General features: G+C 37.8%; 1 protein-coding gene across 1 annotated transcript; it reads left to right on the top strand.

Annotated features, from left to right (window-relative positions):
- The first annotated feature begins 7,099 nt into the window (after window positions 1-7,099).
- On the top strand, window positions 7,100-13,815 carry LOC113157358 (E3 ubiquitin-protein ligase TRIM21-like). The gene is made up of 10 exons (XM_026352802.1): window positions 7,100-7,247; window positions 9,480-9,714; window positions 9,839-10,205; window positions 10,508-10,603; window positions 10,960-11,193; window positions 11,347-11,494; window positions 11,664-11,690; window positions 12,055-12,119; window positions 12,361-12,483; window positions 12,748-13,815. Exons 2-10 carry the CDS (start codon window positions 9,488-9,490, stop codon window positions 13,132-13,134), a joined length of 1,674 nt encoding a protein of 557 aa, XP_026208587.1. The 5' UTR covers window positions 7,100-7,247; window positions 9,480-9,487; the 3' UTR covers window positions 13,135-13,815.
- Window positions 13,816-15,007: the final 1,192 nt, after the last annotated feature.

Genomic DNA, 15,007 nt, shown 5'->3' with positions numbered 1-15,007 from the left:
GACGAAGATCAAAGCAGCAATCTTCAAAGAGCGTGTCCGTGACGTCACGGCGCGACGCGGAAGTCAGTGAGTGGCAGCGTGGACACGTGAAAACACATCTAGCGTTAGTTTGGAGAACAACTGGGAGAAAAGAGGAAATAACTACTGGAAGATCTCTTTTTACAGAGGGACGAAGTCTAAAGACAGGAGGTTTGCTTCGTCTAGTTTTCCGACCTCAAATCAGAGACGTAGAAAAGTCAGAAAAGCCGATCTGACGACACGTTAATGATGCGCTCGTTTTCAGATCCTGTCTGATCCATTAATCACTTCAAGATGTGCAAAGATATATCTTTTTTTTAAATAAATAAATTAAAAACTATATTATTTTGTTTTCACATTTATTAAGCACATTTAAAAAAAAAAATAAAACCAAAAATGTCCCCTAACATATATTTTTTTAATGTGCAATTTTCTGACACTTTATAAGACAAAATATTAACAGAGTCACATCATAGAAAATACTGTAATTGCCAAATTAGTGGACAATGGATTATCTTCATATGCAAATATCTCTACTTAAAAATAGAATTAAAAGAATTGTTTTCGACTTACTGACCATTTCCGCTGAGAGCTACTCCTTTATAAATGAATTTTGGTCTAAATTAACGACTTTTTACACACACACACACATATTAATAGGTATAAGCACAGTACTTAAATATCATTACTGATAGACATTCTTAAAATGAGTATTTCCACTGCATGTTCATTTTACTCCACCAAAGTGTATTGACTACAATCTAAATCAGTTTGTTTAAAAACAGAATCAACAAACAGAACAATGCACTTGTTATATAATCAAGGTACATTTGGTATTTTCAAAGGAAACATTTTTATATGGATTCAAAAGAGCACTGGCTCTATCCTTCACTGTAGTTTAGTTGACTGTCACCACACCACATTGATGTTGTTAAGGTGCTAATCCTCTAGCCAATAAATATCTGACCGAAACATACATCACCTTTGGCTATATACAAATTGTAGCCTACACTTCATAAAACAGACACTGTGAATGTAAGAACATGGGAAAATAAACAATGATAAATAAATAAATAAATGTTACAGGTACATACTGTTTGTTTATTCAGTGCTCTTATGTTTTCTCTACAGAACATATGTCCAATAATATCTGTCTGCTTAGTTTATTGTCTATTAAGAATCAACTACAAACCTTAAGGATAATTATTATTTTCCCACATTTTGTCAAATCTTTTTTGTGATAAAAGTAGCTCTGAAATTTGTTGCACGTTTTAAATCAAGGTATTTAGGTTTACTTAAATCACAGGGACAACAATTAAACAGTTTATCTTTATTCTGAGCTCACGAAAGCCACAGCTCAGAGGATGGCATTCCAGTAGGGGGCAGTGTGAATCCATCATCCAGTTGGAAATATTACTGGTACAGAGGAGATCAATCCTCATAACGACCGAGATGGTTGGACCACTGATACAAGTAAATCATAAAAAAATAGAAAATGCATGTAGACAAACCACAAAGCTTCTGGGAGAATATCCTTTGGACAGATGAGACAAAACTTGGAACTTTTTGGCATCAGCTTTATGTTCACAGATGCAAAAAAAGGCATACAAAGAAAAGTACACTGTACCTACTGTGAAACACAGAAAGGGCTCAGTTATGTTGCTGTGCTGCATCTGGCACAAGGTCTTGAATCTGTGCCGGGAACAATGAAATCTCAAGGTATTCTGGAGCAAAACATGCTGCCCAGTGTCAGAAACAACAGGATAATAACCCAAAACTCAGCTAAAACACCCAAGAATTGCTAAGAACAAATCACTGAACTATTCTGAAGTGTTCTGCTTCAAGTCCTAATCTAAATCACATCTGTGGATGGAACTGAAACATGCAGTCTAGAGAAGGCACCCTTCAAACCTGAGATAGCTGGAGCAGTTAGTTTATGAGGAGTGGACCAAAATACCTGTCGACAGTTACAATAATCGCTTGATTGCAGTGATTACATAACATAATTAGTTAAGGGTATAATTTTGTAATAAGGCGTTTCAGAACATGTTGTACTGTGAACAGAGTCTGAGAAAGAGAGACCAAGAGCAACAGCACAATCCAAAATCCAAGGTACAGACAATGCAGGGTCAGTTCTCAGAAAAGACAGGGCTTAGTCCATATCCAAAGACAGAGCTTGCAAACAACCAGGCAGCAGGTCAGACTATCAAAGATAGAGCAAAACATACAAAAACAAAGGGATTTAGACAAGTCCAGCGTTTCAGCGACAGGGTTTCAGAGCAGAGGTTAGAATAACAGGTGAGTCAGATGAGCAGTGAATACTGGATAGTAGTCAGGAGAGACAGAGACAGTCAATTAGACCAAATATGACCAAAGCAGGAAGTCCGACTGGAGACCATGACACTATTAGTTTGCATAATACAACATGACTTTTTTTTTTTTATGCTGATGAGCAGAAAGAATTAAACATATTCAATCTTTTATGATCCTTGTGGTTGTTGTACTTTCTGTGAGTGTTAGCTCGATGCGTATCTGATTGTACTGCAGTCAAAGCTAAGCCTGTTACCCTGAAAACAAACGCTGTGAAAATGCACAAAGTGTATAAATCATATCATATTTATTTCTCAGTCATGACGTATGTAAGTGCAGTCTCCCTTCTGTGGTCAGCATTCAAAGTATTACTTTTTACTAACTATTTCTTACTCACTTTTTTGGGAGGCCTCAGAGACTTTATAAATAAATTAAATATTGTTTTCAGTTTTTCATTGGAATTTCAATTATGATGGTTTTCGGGTCCATAAACAGAAGTGCGTCATTATTAAAACAAGAGGCAACAATATTTAAACTGTGTTCAAAACATTTATACAATTCCTGTGCACCTCTCAGCAGTGCAAACATCAGATAGGCAGGATTTTTACCATTTGATCTCAGATGACATGAAACAATTACATGTTGCACGATGTTAATTAAATTCTCTGTTGATCTAAGTGCAAAAGAAAAAAAACAGAGATTTGTTTTCGTAATTGCAATCATTTACTGACTTTCTTTTAATTATTATGATTTGTCTTGTCACAGTCATCTATAACACATACTCACATATACAGTCATTGTATATTTAGGTTATTTGGTTGTATATGTCCATAAAAAGTGTAAGTAAATGATGATTGAATGCAGGAAATAAAATGTGAGTTAGCATAAGAAACGACGGCTAATATTTTCACTTAATGAATAACTTACTGGATGATAGATGTGTTTACTGATAAATATGTTTACTGTACAGTATATAATCGAATCCAAGCTTCACCTATATTCAGTTCATTCAGTTTTCTGAAGCAGAATTATTGTAAAACATACTGTATAAATTTAGTAGATGCAAATTTTAAGCATTTGAATGCTTTATGCTTTTTTTTTATCCTATCTTGCACTTGCATCTCATGAAATCACACACATTTCTTCCTACAGCACTTTGCTTTAATGTTTTCTACTTGACTTGGATATTTTGCTCACCTGGTACCTAAATGTCAGAGGAGCATATTTAGCTACTGGGTAATTTGCTTGCTTGTTACTTTGCTTGTAACTTGCACTTATTACTAAAATACTTTCTTACTAGAAACTCACGAAATTGTCCGTACGTATTGTAGTTTAGTAATTACTAAATATTGGTGTCTCAAATCTTAAATTCTCAAATGTAATCATTCATTATTATGTCTCACTCAAAACAAATATGACAGAGATCACAGAGGTAAATCTATCTATCTTCAGTACCACTGTATGCATGTGTTTATCAGTATCAGTTCTTTTAGTTGTCATTAAATGAGAGTTTTTATTGTATGTTTGCAGAGCCAGCATCTGGATCAGGGATCTGCAGGTCTCAGTGCTCAAGAGACGTGAACAGCTTCCTTTAAACTCCGGAAACAGACTGTTGTGAATAACACTGAATAACTGAACATGAGTATAAATATAGCCTAAAATATATTTACATAATTTACATAAAAAGTTATTTTTGCTAATAATGCATTCCTACAAATCCATTACAGAATAATAATCTGTATTAATTAATAAATTATTAATAAAAATAATAAACATTAAAAACCATGAGCTCACAATGATTATTAAAGTCTAAATTATTGCCACACTAGGGACAATAAAAATAGAAAAAAGGCTTAATTAATGAGCACATGTTTATATTCTGAAGTACACTGGAGTGCACAGCACACTGTTGACTGTGCTTCCTAATTATTAAGTGGACAGTGTATTTTTGGACAAAGTCCAACAGAAGATAACACAGCAGCTCTGAAGTCTGACTAACAGCTGAGCCACCATCATTAAAAACAGATAATGATTCAAATGAAAGGATTAAAGATTAAACATTAAAACCCAAGTAAAAGATGCACCCACTCGCCTTACCTCTCCGATCTGTAGGACTTTGCTCAGTTTCCCTGGGGACACGCAGAATTTAGGTGACGTGGCATTTGTGGTGAAATCAAAGAGGTTGGTTCAGTTCTTTTTAAAACTATTTTTGAACCATTGCGGAAAACCTAAGGGGGGAATTTGTTCAAGGATCATTAAATGCTAAAATATTTTCTGGAATGCACCATACCAGTGTAGAGCGGGTGTGGTGGAAATTAGTCTGACATTAAAAGCCAACTAGAGTTCATACATCACCCACATAAAACCCTTACGGAAGGGTGCACATAATTTTTATTGTTTCCAAACTATATAACAAACATAATGTACTCTAGCACTGTATAATTGCTTTGAATTGTTTGTATTGCAGGTGGAGAAGCAGGAGTGGTACAAGTTTTGCGACCAGACTTTAACATGAGGCTCTGCTGTAATTTGTCCAATGTGGTTGTAAAACAGGTGACAGACAAAAGCGCAGTGTAGTGAGGAGAATGACATACTGAATTTTAGACACACAGTAAGACCTAAAGTGTCATCTTCCTTAGCATTTAGCATTTCATATGTGTCGGGGGATTTCCAGTAACAATCTTGTGTCCAAGCACTCACAAGCTTATTCATGGTACTGGAATTGTTTTGTTTATAGCTGTGTTTTGGTTTTGAAGAGTAAGATTGAATGTGGTATTAAATAAATAAATAAAAACAAAGGCACAGGAACTCAGTCCATCCTTTCAGACCTTTCCCTTTTCTTTCTTCTACATATTGCAGAAGTTGTTTTGCACAGCACAGGGTGTGGCGCCGTAATAAAACGCCCAGACCGCCAATCTGTTGGCGCTTCATTATAAGACCTGTCTGGCACAGGGTGTGTTTGGACCGATGCGCCAACACCTACTGTTATTGCTCAGTTCTCAATTATCTCCTCATCCCACAGATGAGGTTCAAAGTGTTTAAAATGTCACTGCATGAGCCGTTCGGCACCCTTTCAATGTCCATTGCTGTTCACATTATTTGACCCCAACTGCTACAGAGTGCCTGTGGCAGGTTTTCCAATTGTGTGTTCAATTACTGGTACTTTAGGAGCAGTTGGACTCATTCAGTGTTTTCAACTTTTTTGTGGGGAAACAAAGCCAGTGAGCTTGAAAGCTTTTGATAAAAAAAAATAAAACAATGCTGTTGTGTTGTCATAATAATACAACCACTGACAGGACAGTCATCTCATTAAAACACTAATATGTTTTGGTTTTACTACATATTTTCAAAGTTTACCTTGGCTGTCCCAGAACACGTAGAGAAAGTCACAACAGTGGATAAACTCAAAGACCAATACCTGAGCTCAAATTCATTTCACTAGTGTCTGCGTTTGTAGCGTGGAGGAATGTTAAAGTGAAGAATGAGGTTCAGCAATCGTGACCTACATTGTCACTCATTATTTACACAAAACAAATCTGGAAGTTTGGTCACGGCAACTGGATTTCCTTCTTGTTAGATTAAAATGTTTCACTACTCGTCCAAGTAGCTTCATCAGTCTGAAGCCAGTTTGTTTGAGCCCACAAGTTTGTCATTAGGTGAAACAATGGATGGGGAGGGTGTAAAGGATTTACTGGTCACACCTCTGCCAACCCCTCTTAACCCCTAAAATTGGTTGGTTAGTGTGTCCAACCTGGTGCAGGTGGGAATAGGGCCTGATCTTTCTGGGGATGGATGAAAGGGCAGCAACTCTGTTGAGTGAGGGGGTGTTGATTTGCACATGCAAGGCTTCCCTCTTCTCTCATCCCTCTCTCAAACCACTGGTCTTCTCTGTCCAATATGTTAACGTCACTGTCCTCAAATGAGTGTCCTTTGACCTTTAGATGAAGGTCAACAACTGATTCAGGTGGTGAGGTTTGACTCCTCCTGTGCTGTGTCATCCTGCTGTGTAGCAGCTGTTTGGTTTCTCCAATGTACAGCTCATAGCATTCTTTACTGCGATGGTCTGCATACACTGTATTGCTCCTCTTGTTGTGGAGTCTGGTCTTTGGGATGGACAAGTCTCTGAAAAGTAGACAGGTATGCAGTGTTTTCTAAAATTCCTTTTCAGCTTCTCTGAAACCCCAATCATGTAAGAGAGGAATAGGTTTTTGCATGGACCTGGGACTCGGCTGTTACCAATATTCTTTCTTCGGAGAGGAATGCTGCCTTGTTAAACTCCCACTTGGGGTATCCACAGGTCTCTGAGCCTGTCTTCTTTCTACTGGGCTTCTGTGGAGGTGGAGATTTTTTGTGCTCTATGGTTCAGGGTCCTGGTGACTCCTATTTATCACCTCCATTAACCTCTATTTATTATTTATAGTGATTTACTATAATCACTTTTATCTAGATTGTCATATGTAGCAATGTGTGATGAAGCGACACAACTAGGTACAGGCTCAGATAACACTATGAGGAGCAGCATGGTTAGACAGCACTTGTGCCTCTTGGCCTAGGTTTGAACCCAATGCCTGGCTGACTGGGCCCACTCACTGTAGAAACTAGACATTATCACAATAGCCGCTCTGATCATACTGATAATATCATGTAAATTTCATCTAACTCTGCTGTTGTTGGCGAAGCCTTTCGTTCCCTCCCCTGAGGGGTTGGGTTTGATCCCAGAAACATCAGCCAAAGTCAAGTACAGTTCAAGTGTGATGTGAATATGTGAAGATCTAGAACCAGAAATACCAGTTAAACTCAACACATTAATTCAAGTGACGGAGGAACGTTTTACTTGTGTCTTCATTTACTCCAGGAAGCCAGCTGTGAACACATTTGTGCAGCTACGGTGAAGACATCTCGTAGGTCCACCTGTGCAGGTAAGACGTTATTTATGCTAAACAGATAGTGTGGTAGTGTAGAGTGAGAACCAAATCAGCTCGGGAGCACCTGCTTTAAGATAATATGATTTTTTCCTTAAATGTAAACAGTGATAGTCCGAGACAGGTACGAAACAGTCCGAGGGACACCAACCTTTAAATAATAAATAAATAAAACAAATCTCTAACCAAGAGTCTGAACAGGTTCAAAAATGTATCAAACATTATCACATTTAACCTCCTTATTAAATCTATTTGTTTTAAAGTAATTCTATACACTTGTCTGGGTTAATGAACAGAATGTAGGTCACAAACACAGGAAAACAACATGCAACATTCCTGTGTTCAAGCCAAAGCTATGATTTTACAGTTACTTGGCTCTAACTAGCGTCACCTTAAAAACTGGCACATGAAGACACTCCTACTTTTTAATTAATTCTTAAGTGATCATGTTTCAAACAAAACCTCCAACTACCCCTGTGTAGCAGCATTCCTTCACTATTGGATCTCACACATGCAGGATTAAATTACAACTAAAAGAGTATTGTAATATATTAACAGAAGTTCCTTATTTCCATTTTGCCCAAAACATTACAAATAGCTAACATTAGAAATATAATGCATGGAAAGTATGACTACACCACATACCTAATAAAGTGGTCAGAGAGTGCATATAGTCTTTAAATATCAAAGCTTGCAAAAATACAAAAGATGTCTGAACTGGGGTGAGATGTACAAAAAAGAGACGCAGGACTTCTGGAGTACTTCTATTCAAGTGACAAATTCACATGTTAAATCTAGAGTAAACGTTTTGGATCGTTTAGTGCTATGGAAAAAATATGGTGCACAACAGCAGCTGCTGCGATAAAGTCGCAGTTGACTGTCCTGTGTCTCCATCCACAAGTAAATCTGACCAATATAAACTATTAACATAGTTCTGGCCTTCACTAACTCTTGAGCTAGTCTTTTTTCCCCAATCAGTTTGTGGGTGCTGGGCAGGCAGCACAGAATGTATTTATCTGATTTATTATCAGTATTTTCCTAGAAAAATACTGTGAAGGTGACACTATTTACTATATAAGTGAGTACTAAGTACCGAAGTATATGTTCTAATTTTACTTAAAGTACAAAGGTAAAGTTACTCCACTAAGAAAACAGTGTATTTTAAACCATGTACAATTTGGTGCTGGTGATGACGTGTCAATAGCAGGTAAGTAGTGCGACCTACAAACCTTAGTAAAGTAAATGTTGTAGTAAAACTGCAGTATTTTGTTCTGATTTGTAGGGAGTGAGGTCATCATAAAATGGATATACTCCATTAAAGTACAAGTACTGCACAATTGTGTTTCAGTACAATGCTTATTAAATGGAAATGTACTTAGATAATTAGCATCTTCGGTGACCTTTGCATAATGTCTTGTAGCACAGATGTAATCATAGCTTCAGTACCTGTGCTGTACTCAGCCTGTGCTGTAATTAACGGCCCTTCCCAAAACACTGGAGGAGCTCCATTGATCCCAACCAACAGTGACACTGATGGTTCTTCCCAATATTACATCTACTGAGCTGGACAACTGCAACACACTGCTACAAGCTACATTAGTGCAATGGACTCCCATGGTTTATGACCTCTGCTACAACAGCTTAAGATGACTTCACATCTGGGGAGCTCTCATGTCATTCATCTTGAACACTGCAGATATTATAATAAAATAAAGTAGAAAGTGGTAGTTTTGCATTTAACAGCTCTGTTAAATAGTTATTACACAAAACTACCACATCTGTTTATTGCCACCTTATTAGTGTGGCATATTACCCTGCTGTTACCCTATTATTTCCAAACTATTACCCGACTATTATCCCATTATCAATGAGCTGTAAAGTACAATTCCACCAATGTTGTCAATATTTTTTTAATTAAGAAGCCCACAATGCCATTTGTTTTAGTTTTATGAACTTATCTTCCAGATTTATTTCCTGAACTGTCATAAATACATATAGGTTTCTACGTTACAGTAAATTTGTTTAACATTTATTTTCTGGCTAAATTAAGTTTACTGAAATAAGTGGTTCTTGATTAACTGATCACCTCTGGTTATGTCGTTTGACCAAATCTCAACAAATATGTTTTATACATAACACTTTAAAATGTGAAAAAGTGTAAGAGTGGAGCGTGTTGTACGTCACAGTTTACAGTGGAAGTCAACATGTACCGGTAACAATGTTTTTCAGTCGGAGACATGGCCTCTGTGTTGTCTGAGGAGCAGTTCCTGTGCAGCATCTGCCTGGATATCTTCAAGAACCCTGCATCCATCCCATGTGGGCACAACTTCTGCTTGGAGTGCATCAAACGTTTCTGGGATGTAAGACAAAAGGCAGTGTGTCCCCTGTGCAAAGAAGTCGTCAAAAAACGTCCAGAACTCAGGGTCAACGTAGACCTGAAAGACATCACTGAGAAATTTAAAAGGTCTGTTAATCTCATTTGTGTTGTGTGTCTTAAACCATGTGGTGAAGATTTCATACACGTTTTAGCATTGTGTTTTGTCATAGTGTATTTAACCTAAATTAATAATATCTATTCAAATGAAAAGGTCTCGCAGGAACAAGCCGGCATACAAAGCCTCACCAAGGCCACGTCCCACAAGACAAGCTTCTACAACTGATGTTCCCTGTGACCTTTGCCATGGAAAAGACACAATGGCGCTCATATCGTGTCTTGTCTGCAAGACATCGTACTGTGAAAGTCATCTGACACCTCATCTACGGGATCCAGAGATGACAAAGCACAGGCTGATGGATCCGGCCACCTTCACCTCCAGTCACGTGTGCAAGAAACACAACCAGTTCCTGACGATGTTCTGCGAGAAGGATCAGAAGCCTGTGTGCATGAAGTGCACTGTGAGTGATCATAAAAACCATGATATCGTCACCATTGATACCAGGAGCAAGACGATCAAGGTGAGGAGGACACCTTATTATTTACTGTCCATCGTATCATAAAAACACTAAAATACAAACAGTGTGAGTTTTGTTTATCCTGCAGGGGGTGAAAATTCATGTTGCCTCCAAATAAACTATCTTCTACTGGCTTGACAGCAAAAAACACACTTGAGAACGACAAAGGAGAACTTTATTATTTATAATATATGGTTTTATTTTACTTTTAATTATTTTAGTCAGATAATTTATTTCTACTTTCATGTAGTGTATGAAAGTGATGTTTAAAGGGAAATTACTGAGTTCACCTTCAACCTTCACAGACTCAGATGAAGAAGATCAACGCAGAGTTTCAGGAGATGATCCAGACCAGAATCAGAAAGACTGAGAAGATCAAGAATTCAGTGGAGCTGAGCAGAGTACGTTTTTCAAATTTCGTCCATTTATGTGACCATGTGTTCATTCATAGAATTGCAATCAACCAACTTTTCTACTTTGCATTGAGTGGTCATGTCAGTATCCCAATCAAAAAATAAACTGTATTTAATGGTTTAATGGCAACATCAATCAGAAAACACAAGTAATTTAGAACTATCTTCCCCTTTTCTCTTAATTTTACACTTTCCTCTTGTATTACTGCCTCCACTGGTGTGGAGAACCACTGCATAGTAGTAATGAACTGTTTGTTCACCTTCATCATATGAGGGGGTGAGGCCATTTGTCACGTTTGCATCATTTTATGTAATAATTAACATTGACTTATGCATATTTGCAGATAAATAAAGAAAAAGAAATTGCGACGAGTGTTCAGCTCTTCGCAGAGGTGATAAGTGCCTTTCAGCAAAACCATAACTTGCTCATCGCTGAGATTGAACAGAAGCAGGAGGCAGCTGAGAGAAGAGCAGAAGAGTCTGTGAAAGAGCTCGAGCAAGAAATTGATAATCTGCAGAGGAGATGCAATGAGCTGCAATACCTGGAGTACACAGAGGACTCCCTCCACCTCATACAGGTTAGTGCTGCACTTCGTCTATTGCTATTAAATTGCAAAATTGAATTTCCTTGACTAAATAATATCTTTATTAAAGTATAAATAAACAGAGCACCTGTCCGGGTAGTGAGTGTCATTCATGAGACATCATGTGTCACTGTCGTCCTGTTTCAGAGCTTCCCCCCTCTGAATGCTCCACTATCCAGCAGGGACTGGTCCACGGTCACCTTCCCAACAGACATGTACATGGGGGCAACGAGGAGACAGTTCTCTAAGTTGGTGGACATCTGCCATGAACTTGAAAAGAAACTGGGTGCAGACGGTTAGTAACCTCAGTCATGGTTTTGATGTAAATATTATACTGCTAAATCTGTGGCTGTTCCAGATAATATACAGTATATTTAAAATACAAGCTCACAATAAATTAGTAGTCCTCAGACACTTTGAAACTACATGAGACAAATGACAACTGGTTTCCTCTTCTGTTTCAGAAGTGAACAAGGCTAATCAATATGCAGGTAAGTGCACAGATGTGAACATCACGGTGTAACAGTTGCCCACAATTTAAAACTTTTGCAGATGCAAACCCAAACTTGTAAAGCTTGCTGCATGAACGGAGAATAAATTTAATCAAAAAACTTCATCAAATACCTAATAGAACAAAGTTTCTATTTCCACACAGTAAAAAAAAAAACTAATTGTGTCGGATGCTACTGACTTATAAATTACTTATAAATTGTTGAATAAAAGCTTAGGGGTCAAGCATAAAGACCTCAAGACAGTTATAAATAATATATTTGTATTGGAGTGAGCCGTTCCAGCAAATCAATAAACAATCAACATCATCTCCCACACATGTTCCTTTTGTTTGTCTGTCTCCAGTGGATATAACGTTGGATCCTGTGACTGCTGCAGGCTGGCTCATTGTGTCCCCAGACAGGAAGAAGGTGAGACTGTACATGAAGTAAACTGAAGTACGAGACACTGGCCATGTTCTTTTTTTACAGCAACACAATAACTGAGGCTGTGTTCATCATAGGTTCTGGCCATTTAGAAAGTCCAAGTCTTACCCTAACACCTGCAGCTATTTACAATTCCCACATTTTACTATTCACATATTAAAGACAATTTTATTGAATTCCATAATTATTACATGCTACTGATTATGTACATGGTGATGATCCACAGGTGAGCATTGCCAGTCAGCAGAAGAAGCTCTCTATCCCTGATGACCCTCGCAGGTTTGACTCCTGCGTCTCCATTCTGGGGGAACAGAAATTCACCTCCGGAAAACGTTATTGGGTTGTTCAGGTACATAGATAGAGCTCCAGTCTGGTTAGACTTACAAGAATTAAATTCATATCTGCTGAGTGTGTTAACAATCTCCATAACTACTATTATTGCTCCACTCACACTGAATAACTAATAACACTTTTACGTGACAGTGGAATAAATTTCAATCCCACCTGATGTCGCATATCTCCAAACTTGCAGATGTCAGGATGTCGTGTTTGTTTTTCCCACTGTTAATGTTGTTACTTGTCTATTTCCACATCCTCTCCACCTCTGTTCCAGGTTGGGGATAAAACAGACTGGGATCTTGGTGTGGCCAGGGAGTCCATCAATAGGAAGGGGACTATAACAGTTCGTCCTGACAGTGGTTACTGGGCGATCTGCCGGCGTAAAGGCAGCAGTCTTGTCGCCTGCACAAGTCCCTCTCTCACTCTCCACCTCCAGGAAATCCCTCAGAAAGTCGGCATATTCCTGGACTATGAGGAAGGATCAGTGTCCTTCTATGATGCAGAAGTTAACACTCACATTTACACTTACAGCGGGTGTAACTTCACTGAGCCCCTCTACCCGTACTTTAACCCATGTTGTCATGACAGTGGGAAGAACACAGCCCCGCTGATCATCTGTCCACTCAAGGTTACGTTCAATGAAAAGCCTGCAGCATTTTGAACGGGAGACAAAGAGCTCAGTGGTGTAGACGGTATGTCCAAGGACATTTCCATTATGATTCCCTTTTCTTGCTAAATTCCTAATAGAGATCAAAACGGTTGCACATCACAAAAACTGTGTCAAACCACCTCAAAGTATATCATACATACATGATCCCACACACCGGTCACACCTGCAATCTAGAAATAACACAAATTGAGCTTAAAACAGTAATTTGTTTCTCTGCATGACTTGCAGCATTTCTGTGCACAACTGAACTGTGAAAGCTTTCTGTCAAGTATCTTTGATGCACAAGTGGACACGCTCTGGTGTTTGGTGGTCTGTTTTACAGATTGTTACTAACGCTACTCCTCAATCTTTAAGGCTCTTTTTCTCCTTGTAAATGGCATCAATGGGTATGTGTATTGTAACTTTCCTCTATGTTCTGTTAGACACAGTGGATATTTTTTCCTTTGCATTTTATGGAGATGATCTGTCTCCATTTGATGCTGAGATACTGGCTGATGTTAACGCTGCTAAATGTCAATTATCTTAAAACAGCTGTGAAGGATTCTCTTGCACTGAGTTGTTTTGTTTGTTTCCTTTATGCATGCAATGATTCTATTATGTCTATCCATTGTGGATAAAAAAGTGTACTGAATGTTAATATTTTTACATATCTACATATATTTGTACAAAAGACGTGTATTTGTATGAGCTTGCCATTTGACCTTTTTATGCAGCTCAGTGTATTTAATTGTTTTTTGCTCACGCTTGTGAAGAAAAGAGACAAATTATCACAACATCATGGAAATTTCTGAAGGCGTGAGTGATCAATGGTTAAAGATTCATATATACATGCATTTTAAAACTCGTAAAAGTCGTTCTCCTTTTTTTCTCCATTTTTAAAATGTTCTTTAAAGCCGGTGTGTCTTATATTTTAGCAGTATATTCTGTCACTGCGGGTGATAGTGACAACAGGCAGAAGAACGCAGGCACAGACAGACAGATGACGAGGCAGCGAGCCAAACCGCCACGTGAGGCAGAAGGAACAAGTTCAAAAGCATAATGAGGAAAAAACAAAGCATGTAAACAGGAAGTGAGACAAATTATAGAGTTGACACAAAACATGTGACAGAAGCAGTTGAAGCTGGTTGGTTAAGTAGTGGGCTTAAATCTGGCAACAGGTGTGTATGCGGGTGGGTCAGATCAGGTGATCTGCAATGGAAGGAATGTTTTAGGACATCTGATAGACTACACTGTAAATGTTCTTAAAAATCCTAAGGCCTGGGAACATGAGGCTGAGGCAGAACAAACAGGACTGGATCATTAATTTATCAGTTAAACCTTTTTTTAATATGAGGTGGTCCAGTGTCAGCAGTTCTAGCTCTTTTACATGATGATGTCAGTAGATACGTAATATATAATAAAGGTGAGACTGCAGTTATTATAAATGACTTCAACATAATTTTTGAGTAAGATCTCTTATCTAGGGGATTTTATTAAAGAACAGATTTCCTACTATAGTTATACAAATTATAATATATATTAACTCACATTGTTTAAAATGTCTTTCAAACAAAAGAAATACATCAAATTCTGTTATTCAACATCAAATTCTGTTATTCAACAATAACAATATAGAACTGCTACCTGAAAAATAGTGGTTTAAGCTGGTTTACAACATTTTTGTTGACACTGGTTGATGTCAATTTGTCTTGTAGGAAAATTAGCATGAAACCAGCAATAAATAAGTTTGGGTGACACACATTGGGTGAAAATGAGCAAAGTAAATACAGTGGCTTGTAAAACTGTCCATAAATAATTATGTTGGATGTAAATTATTTGATTTGTAAAGAGCACCCAAAGTCACACTTTACATGATTACAAGACT

The sequence above is a fragment of the Anabas testudineus genome, chromosome 18 (assembly GCF_900324465.2).
Source record: "Anabas testudineus chromosome 18, fAnaTes1.2, whole genome shotgun sequence".
In the NCBI taxonomy this organism is placed as follows: Eukaryota; Metazoa; Chordata; class Actinopteri; order Anabantiformes; family Anabantidae; genus Anabas; species Anabas testudineus.
The sequence above is the reverse complement of the archived record's forward strand: the minus strand, read 5'-3'. Positions and strand labels throughout refer to the sequence as shown.

Excerpts from the sequence above, each read along its gene's own strand:
- LOC113157358 (XM_026352802.1), top strand. The coding sequence starts at position 9,488 with ATGGCCTCTGTGTTGTCTGAGGAGCAGTTCCTGTGCAGCATCTGCCTG. Across the intron at positions 9,715-9,838 it reads ATCACTGAGAAATTTAAAAG|GTCTCGCAGGAACAAGCCGG; the intron begins GTCTGTTAATCT and ends TCAAATGAAAAG. Across the intron at positions 12,484-12,747 it reads AACGTTATTGGGTTGTTCAG|GTTGGGGATAAAACAGACTG; the intron begins GTACATAGATAG and ends CCTCTGTTCCAG.